The sequence below is a fragment of the Narcine bancroftii genome, chromosome 10 (genome assembly GCF_036971445.1).
Source record: "Narcine bancroftii isolate sNarBan1 chromosome 10, sNarBan1.hap1, whole genome shotgun sequence".
In the NCBI taxonomy this organism is placed as follows: domain Eukaryota; kingdom Metazoa; phylum Chordata; class Chondrichthyes; order Torpediniformes; family Narcinidae; genus Narcine; species Narcine bancroftii.
In genome coordinates this window covers 102,992,171-103,001,976 of record NC_091478.1, presented here as the reverse complement: position 1 = coordinate 103,001,976, position 9,806 = coordinate 102,992,171, and the positions used below count along the sequence as shown (strand labels likewise).

Below are 9,806 nucleotides of genomic sequence, written 5' to 3'. Positions count from 1 at the left end.
GCATCAGACCCAGGGGCATTAGATCCAGGGGCATCAGACCCAGGGGCATCAGACCCAGGGGCATTAGATCCAGGGGCATCAGATCCAGGGGCATCAGACCCAGGGGCATCAGACTCAGGGGCATTAGATCCAGGGGCATTAGATCCAGGGTCATCAGACCCAGGAGCATCAGATCCAGGGTCATCAGACCCAGGAGCATCAGATCCAGGGGCATCAGACCCAGGGGCATCAGACCCAGGAGCATCAGATCCAGGGTCATCAGACCCAAGGTCATCAGATCCAGGAGCATCAGACCCAGGAGCATCAGATCAGGCTGAGTACCAGCTTCTATCCATGGCCAGCGAGAATGCTGAACCACGAGCGGAACTGCTCACGATATTTATTTATTAGTATAGATTAAAATACTTGTCCTGCACCTATATTGTTTATCTGGACAAGCGCTAGGTCTGGTTGTGTGTCTGCGCGCTTTTAGCACCGAGGACCAGAGAACACGACTTCCTTGGGTTGGACTTGTACAATCAGGCGACAATAAGCTTGACCTTCCTCAAATTCAGGTCTGTCGTTCAAAAAAAAAAGATGTCATTCAGAACCCAGATGACCACAAGTGTTTTTGGTTGGGTGGCACGAGCTGAACCTGTTACATTAATCATCTATTTTTCTGATTCATGGTGCATTATGGTAACTTCAGAATCAGATTTTATTGTTATGAGCAAGTCATGAAATTCGGTGTTTGTGCAGCATCACAGGGCAAACGTTCCTATTATAACCATCTCACAATATTTACTCTATAAAAAGAGAAAAATAATAGTTTACGAAAAGTAAGGCAGTGTCTTTCATTCATTGATCGCTCACGAATCTGATGGCAGCGGGGAAGAAGCCGTCCTTGTGCCGCTGAGTCCTCGTCTTTAGGCTCTTGTACCTTTTCCCCCATGGTAGCAGAGTGAAGAAGGCTTTTCCAGGGCGGTGGGAGGCTTTGATGATCAAGACTGCTTTTATTAAGACACTATTTCATGTAAATATCCTCCATGGAGTAAGTGAAATTTAATTTATACTATCATTGTTTATGCTTCTTATTATTGTTAGAAATAGAAGTACCTTTAAAGAAATTGCTCGAGACAAAAATTGAGAACAAAGAACATTTATTATAACCACAATGCAAAGTTGGGTGCTTCCCCTTACCTTGGGAATACACACATACACTGGGGCTCACCCAACTTTTATACAGTTGATTTCAGTATAGGAATACCCTCCCCCTTACATTCTTCTGCCTCCTGCTGGAGAGGTTTGGCATTAGGCAATCCTTCCTTCCTATGTGCAGTTTCAGTAGACTTGGAGGACCAGGGGATATCCTGTTGGTGTCCCTTCATGTCATTGTCCTTATTCACACCTTCCTGATTTCTCGGGGCTACAGTCTCTTGGTATGCAGAGTTGGCTCATCCTGTCTAGGGTTGGCTAATTTAATATGTATAAATCTGTGTAAGGTTAGCTAATTAGATATGTAGGACTTGGTACTTCTGTCCAGGGCTAGGAGACCCTTATCTGATCCAGACTACCTCAACTTCCTACATTCTATTGTTCCTTACCACTCCTTATCTTAGTCTTATGGTGGCTCTTGTCACAGACTAGAAGATTCTTATGTTAATCGTGCTGACTCTGCTTTCCTGCATCCTAATCCCCAAGCTCATCCTGTTTGTACTGGTTACAGCCATTAACTGATGTATGAATTTTAGTTTCCTTCATGTTCATAATTTTAGATCAGTTTTCCCATCTCTCACATTATGGACTCGTGTGGCTTCGGCAAGTAATAATGTGGAGCATTGGTGCATTGTACTTATGTATATGACAATAATTTTATCACCAGAATCTCCTGTTCTTCTCAGTGCCTGCAGTGAACAAGCGTAGAGTCGTGCATTTAAAAATAGGGCATTAACTCTAACTGGATGACAGTTCTCCCCAGAGCAGTATAAAGAGGAAGGACATCGTCAAGGGATAAACCTCTAATTGCTTTCAGAAGCTCAGGACCGAGGGCATTGGTACTACAATTTCCGAGGGCCTGGAGACCAGTAAAATATACACATGTTTCCAACTCTCAGTCTCTTGTGACAGAGAGCAGAGGAGTAATGGAACAAGGAAGAAATGAAGAGACACGGGGAAACTTTACTACCTTTAAAAAGAAGTGCAATGTCCAGCCTGTGAAGGAGAATCATATTTATTAATTATCCCAGGATTGCACCATTGGAATTTATGGGTAAGCCTGCTCCTGTGCATAAGGCGGCCAGCCCCCCCCCGCCCCCCCATCCGGCAGCAGAGGTGGGGGGTGGGTTTGCTCAGACTGTCTTGGCCCCTTCCCGAGACTTTCTCCAGCGCTTCTCCGCGAGGCTGGAAAGACTTTCCATTTTCCGATTGGCTGATCTCCTCGGGGGATCCGCCCACTCCCTTCGCCCATTGGTGGATGAATTGGACGGTCGTCTCCCGTTGGTCCGCTGCCTTGTCCGTGACAAGTGAAATGTTACTTCCTGGGAGCGGTTCGCGACAGAGGGTAAGTGGCGTGGGTGACATTGCAGATCATCGTCTCATCCTGCATCAACGAAGGGGGCGAATTGTAAATATAGGTGCAGACATTAAAGCCTTCTCTGTGACCCTGAACTCCGGAGATCCAGGTCATCTCCATCAAAACCCTCTCACTCGATTTTTCAGACGTCGCGAATGCAAATTGCTTAGGAATAAAAGCAGAAAATGCTGAGCATGTGCTCAGGATGGGACACAATCCAGAGAGCAGTACAGGCTCTTCGGCCCACAATATGGTGAGGACCTCCTCCACACCTCCCTCTCAGCCCACGAACCTCTATTTCCCCTCCATCCATGAGTCTTTTCAGTGTTCCCCATTGGACCAGCCTCCAGCAATGCATTCCAGGCCACCACTGCCTGGTCCACTTCCAACCTGCTCTTTGCTCTTCCCAGTCCACTCCACGGGGACCCTTGCAGGTCTGCCTGAGCTTCACCCACCCGGTTTGCCAGATCAGATCTGAATCTGGCTGTTCTCTCCCGAAGGGGAGATGCAGATGAGGGCGGAGTTAATGCCAGGAGAGATGAAGCCATGTTTTCTGAAGATGGACACCTCAGGTGTCCTGGACTGGAAAACCTCCTCCAGGGAGCAGAGATGGTGGTGACTAAAATCTGGATGCTGTTCCCTCTCAGTTTCTCCCCACCTCCCACTTCTTTCAGCCCTTCTCCGGCTCGTTCATGCTTCACCTCCTCTTCTTCACTGGGTTTTCGTCACACATCTCCTCTCAGAGCTGGCTTCACCCAAAGTCCTTTTAATTTAATTCACCATCATTTTAATTGATGTACAGCACGGTGACAGGCCCTTCCAGCCCACAGGCCCATGCCCGCCAAATACACCAATTAACCGACAACCCCTGTACTTTTTTTTAAAGGGTGGGAGGATATTGGAGCAACCGGAGGAAACCCATGCAGACACAAGGAGAATTACGAACCCCTTACAGACAGCGTGGGATTCAAACCCAGGTTGCTGGTTCTGTACCAAGGGGTACACTAACCATCCCACCCAATTAATGAAGAAGAGTTAATTAATGAAGAGTTCGAAATACATCATTCTGCCCACCCATTACTAATGAGTCTATACCTTGTACAAATCTTATTTTTTTCTTGTAAAAAAAAGCAATTATAATAGTAAACATCAAATTAAAGAAAAAAATCCATACAAAGGATAATATTCACAGTTACCAGAGTGCAAGAAAAAAAAGTGGTGTTACCATCACTGTGCTGTACATCTAAATTAAAATTATGGTAAATTAAATTAAAAGGACGCTGGGTTAAGCCAGACGGGTCTTTGTGTCGTGTCAGAGTCGTTTGTGATCAGTGTAGCAAGGGGAGGTTCAAAAGCCTGTCAGCTGTTGGAAACAAAGCAGAGGTGCTCGTCTTGAGGCTTCTGTCCCTTTTGGCCAAAGGGAACAGTGAATAGAGGTTGTGATCAGGGTGATGGGGGTCCTTTATGGTGTTGGCTGCCTTCCTGAGGTAGCATGTGAGTGCTTGGCTTTAAAGATCAGCCATGTGGGTCTGCGGTCTTACGGGAAAAGGACACAGATTTTTAGCCTGAAAGGAGACCAATGAACCAGAATTGGTTTGTGTGACAACTCGTTAGATTCCTGGCCATTCTTGATATTTAATAGATGATTTATACTCCCCATCTTAGTTGGGATGGGGGTGGTCAACTGGTTCATCCAGGAGTTTAGTCAAGACTCCTGGATGATGTTGAGTAATATAGCTTGTTATGCCATTGTACCCTCAACAAGAGCATTCTTGCTCTTCTAACACCAGCTCACCCAGTTCCACTTGCAAATGGAGTTCATTCATGGTGATGTAGAGTGAGTGCTTTTTTTGAGAACGATGGTCATTTGCTGATTTTCAGACGCAAGATTTATTCCTGATATCACTTGGCTTACAACGGGAAAACGAGGATGCACCCCGACCTATCACCACATCTGCATACGCAGGAGTGCAACCTTCTAATTCAACGCCTCCAACAGTGCCATAAAGAAGTGAGTACAAATAGTGCACTATAATCTCTGGACACCCGTGGTGCTCCTGTTTCAGACAAGATGTAGTGTAGTGCATAATATTGCTCACCGTGCACATCAGCCCACTATATCTTTCTGCCAGTCACATCCGGTTTCAGCATCCATTGGATTTTCTACAAAACTCTGGTAATGTGGGGGAATCTAAACACATTTAGATTTAGGAAAAGAAAGTTAAAAAAGGTAAAGGTTCCATTATTGTCACGTGATACTACATTTAGAATGTAACATAATTGAAATTCTTTAACTTTGTCTCCCATAAAGCAGACAGAGAGTCACCACTTTTGTCCAGCACCCCTCACAGAAACCTACAGTACCTGATGTTCTCAGGCGGTCTCCCCTCCGAGTACTGACCAGACCTGAGCTTGACGAGCTTCTGAGATCAGACAATCTCAGGCATATTCAGGCTATTAGGTGCTGTACCATGCAGCACAACTGACTATTTATAAGTATTTGAACTCCATAGTGCGGCTGTATAACAATTCTTAACTTGTGTTGCCTTCATTGCTGTCTCCTTTTGATTGATGTAGGTGTCATAGACACCCACAGAGTATATTTAGTCCCCATCTCTCATTGTCCTCAAACTGTAGGATGATTGGGCCATTTCAGATTAGGATAGAGTCCATCACAAAGCTTTGGCTCAGGAGAGAAAGATGCTGGTGTCGAGTGTAACACACAGAAGAGCTGGAGAATCTCAGCAGGTCATGCAGCATCAGCAGGTCCGGAACATTGCTCGCACTTTTGCATGTTGCTTAGGCTCAGGATCGACCACAGGGGCAGTTCGCCCTCCCTGTAAAGCTTTAGTAAAGTAATTTGGCTGTTGACAAAAACACTCTGGTAGTTTCATGATAGTCATTGCTTTTACTAGATTCATTTAATTAACTGAATTTAAAAGCTCTCAGGGCCATAGTGAGATTTTAACTTGTCTCTTAATCCCCTGTGGGTGATGAACGAGACAATTATTTTATTTCTAATATCCTGTCCCATCAACTCATTACAATAATCTTGACAAAGCAAGTTTGTTAACAAAGTTCTAACTTTGTAGCTCATCAACTCTCCCGTCTCTCCCAACAGCATAGTTTCATGAAATTCCTGGGGAAATGTAATGATGTGGACCGAGAGATGAGACTTTGCTTAAGTGCAGAGGTAGGATGATTTTAAAGTTTCTGGACTTTGTTCTGTGATATGGTGGAGTACAAAACTTTCATAAAAAACTCGCTTCTTTCTTCAAAACATCTTCCCTCCTTGTTTCCCATCCGACAGCTGGATCTGTCTTGGATGTACTGGTAGCCACATTGGTCGTTCCTTGTGCTGTAGCATCTCACTGAATGACTGAGGTTCATCTCTTTTCATCATCCCGACTGCACAGCTGGGTTGGTGAACTGTGAACCCGTGATCAGTGTTCTGTGCGATTGGGACTCCAAGAATCTGAAGGTTAAACTCTGTTTTTGGTCTGGTGGTTCTTCCTTCTCAAGACTTGGCCTTTTGCTGGCTATGCCAGCAACCACTGTACGCTCCTAATTACCCCTTTGAACTGGGGGACTTGCTGAACCAGTTCAGTGTGGCAATTGTATTTTGACCACATTGCTGGTTCTTAATTGGAAAATAAGTCTCATGAGGCAAGGTTAGCAGAGCGAGGACTTTTCTCTTTGGAACAAAGAAGGCTGAGAGAGAACTTAATAGAGGTCTACATGATTAAGAGAGGCACAGATAAGGTAGACAGCCAGCACCTTTTTCCTAGTGCAGGAGATCTGTACAAAGTGACGGGAGGAAAATTTAGCAGAGACATCAGGGGTAAGCTTTTTACACAGGGATTGTGGGTGCCTGGAATGCCTTCCCAGGGGTGGTGCCCAAACGTCCTGAACATTATGGTGTCCTGGAATGAGGGGACAATGTATAAAATGTGCTGTAATTTCTACATAGTCAAACAAAAATATCTACAAATAACCTTGAATAAAGTCTGGAACGTGTACTTTAATTACATGTGAATTGTTTGATTACAAAACTGGAGCACAGGGGCAAATAAAGGAAAAAGGTGTCTTTGTCCCAAACATTATGGTCAGTCAGCACAACATTGAGGGTGGAAGGGCTTGTGCTGTGGTTTAGTGCTCTCTGGTTGAAAGTGAGCCTTTTGCTATTAAAAGCCAGAATGAGAATTTATTGTCACGAACAAGTCATGAAATTCAGTGTTTTGTGACAACATCATCGTGCAAACATACATATTATCACCATCTTAGAACAGGACTATATAAAAAAAACCCAAAAAGCCTCAGCTGATCTCTACACATCAGATATTACTGGGTCACAGCGCTGGATTTGAATCTCAGTTGTTGTGGTGCTGCCCATTCACGTGTGTTCTACGTACATGTGTAGCTGCAGCCAGCAATTTCATGCATTTGTAAACTGTACATTAACTCAATCATATGACTGTCTGTGAGGAGTTTGTACATTCTCTCTGTGTTTCCTCTGGGTGCGCTCTGATTTCTTCCCCCCCCCTCAACTCTTCAAAATGTACCAGGGTCTATTAGCATATTTGGGTGGCACGAGCTCGCGGGCTTGAAGGGCCTGTTATTGTACTGCAAGTCAAAAGCAGTGGTTCTCAACTTGCTTTTTTTTACACTCACCATCTTAAGTAAATCACAAAATTCTGTAGAGCCCGTGGTTGTAGTTTTACCTCCTTAAGTAATCCCTTACCAACCAGAGCACCATGCAGTGCCATAAAGAAGTGAGTACAAATAGTGCACTATAACCTCCAACAATCAGGAAGCCTTCAGCACCTGAGACCCTTTCGGAGCCCTTATTGCCCTCAGCACCCTCTCGAATGAACTCAGGACCTCAGGGATTACTTAAGGTGGGGGAGGGGGGGGTAAAAGGTTGAGAACCACCGGTCTAAAGTTAAAATTTAAATATAAAATTAAATTAAGATAATGCACCACCAGTGAAAATGAAGGTAAAAATAAAATTATAAATAGTAAAATATATGATGGAAATCGTGACCACTTTTGATCCCTTTCTGAGTGTGCTGTTGGAGATTAGTTATTAAGTTGGGGACCTGGAGACCTTTCCTGCTCGGTGCGTTCCAGCTCCTCACTAAATAAAACCAGTGACCCATTGGACTGAGCAGCTCGGTTCCATTTTCTAACATCTGTTCTTGTTTTCTCTCAACCTTCAGCAAAAATCCAAGAGGGCCAAAAACAGGGAGCACGCTGCAAGGATGCAAAAGCGAATTGAAGAGTCTTCTAAGTGATTTTCTCCCCCCTGCCACCCACCCCGGGTTGGACTGAGAATTGGTCTCGAAGTATACTGGAGACTCACAGAAGCTGTTGTTCTGCGGGAGGAAATTATTCCAACTTTCATCATTTATCCTAATGTGATTGCTACAAGATTTGAAAACTAAAGATTATTAAACCCTGCAAACTCTTGTGACCTACTGTGTCAGTGAAATGTGAAATTACTTTTGTGTTTCCAAACCTCAGCCCTGCACACATTACTTCATTAAGAAAATTATGAACCGTTCTATAAATGTCATCAGTTAAAAGGCAAAGGGGGAAGGTTCTGCAAATGGTGAATCAGATAATTACTTCATATTATGTCTTTTTAAAATGATGCTGCAACCAAAAGGGATCATGATGGTTGATCTTTATCTGCAATATAAATCCAGTTATCTTTATTTGTTGTTCGTGTTCAGCACATCAATGTTTTCTCTCCAAATAAGATGATACTTTAAAAGAACAAATATGACTAGCTTTCAGATGAGTTGAAATGCTAATCATCTATCTTCTCTCTGTTATTTTTGGTTGGCCGGCTGGATACATCAATAGTTCATTCACCTCACCATGCATCCATTGGGTTGAAATGGTCAGACGATGTTTTAGGTCAGGACACTTTAATGGAGACTCAATAGGGATGATAAGGGTTGCAGACTCCGGGGAGGAGCAGTGTAGCACAGGGCACCAGAAATGGGGAGAATAAACCCTGTTGAGAAGAAAACTTGGAGGACAGTGACCACGGCAGCGGACCAACGAGGGGCTTAGAGGCTGGGTGACTTACAGTTGGGGAGGGGGGCCTTGCGGGCTGCTTGGAACTTGGAGTCAGGGAATCTGCACAGGTTGTGGGCTGCTGGACATCAGGTCAATGGGAACCCAGGTCCTGAATTCATTCGAGAGGGTGCTGAGGGCAATAAAGGCTCCGAAAGGATCTCAGGTGCTGAAGGCTTCCTCATCGTTGGAGGTTTAGATGTGGAGCTTTGGCTGCCGAAATGATTGAACAGGAGTCTGCGGTAGTAGCGATGATGGGAGAGCTGGAGACAAATCCATGGATATTCAGTGACTGAAGAGATCCTCTTGCTTCTCTTTCTCTCATACCATAAGGGGCACCAGGTGACACTAATGGTGAATCTTAATCTACCTTACAGCAGGCAAAAGTTGAAGTATATCATGTATGTTGTCTTTTTAATGCATTATTACATGACAATAAAAGGAATCCTGGAACCTTTTCAGTCTGGGACAGCACTGATTCTCCCACAGTGGTCCACTCCTGACACCTGCTGGACATTGCATTTATTGCAGGAGAAATGCATATTTTTATTCAGTGGTTCACAACTTTTTTTCCACTCATATACCTCTTGAAGAAAATCACAAAATTCTGTAGGTTGTAGCTTTAACCTCTTAAGCAATCCCTTACTAACCACAGAGCACCCACGCCATCCTAAGCCATAGTAGTGTGTGAGTGGGGTGGGGGGGGGGGGGGGAACGGAGGGGAGGGTTGAGAACCACTATTTTAATTCTTGCAATTTCTGGAGAGGAAACTGCTCAACAGAGCATTACTGTTGTTCAGTTTCACAATCTAAAAATGTGATAGTTTGGACTTGTCCTATGAAAAAAGTTTTAATTTCACTATTAACATCCCCACCCCTAAAAAGTAAATATTTCACTTCAATTTGCTGAATCAAATGGCATCAAACAAAATATTGAATGGTCCCGACAGTAGGAATTGTTCACTTTGGTAGAAGAGTCAAGAACCAAAGGACATAGATTTAAATCCTTCCATTTCCAGTTAAAAAAGTGATTTGATTTCAGTAACTGCAAGCAATTGAATGGAATTGACCCATTGCACCCCACCTCATTACCCATTCATCTGTGGATGTCAGTATCTTAACTGCTATTCACACTGGGACCAAATAACTTGGCAAAGTCGGGGAATGGAGCT

General features: G+C 44.1%; 1 protein-coding gene across 2 annotated transcripts; it reads left to right on the top strand.

Moving 5' to 3' along the window:
* Positions 1–2,449: 2,449 nt before the first annotated feature.
* On the top strand, positions 2,450–8,029 carry cmc2 (C-x(9)-C motif containing 2). 2 transcript variants are annotated; one of them, XM_069899542.1, is made up of 4 exons: positions 2,450–2,539; positions 4,433–4,562; positions 5,673–5,744; positions 7,771–8,029. In XM_069899542.1, exons 2-4 carry the CDS (start codon positions 4,482–4,484, stop codon positions 7,843–7,845), a joined length of 228 nt encoding a protein of 75 aa, XP_069755643.1. In that variant the 5' UTR covers positions 2,450–2,539; positions 4,433–4,481; the 3' UTR covers positions 7,846–8,029. The 2 variants fall into 2 exon arrangements, with proteins under 2 accessions (XP_069755643.1, XP_069755644.1); XM_069899543.1 differs by lacking the exon at positions 2,450–2,539 and adding an exon at positions 2,697–2,804.
* Positions 8,030–9,806: the final 1,777 nt, after the last annotated feature.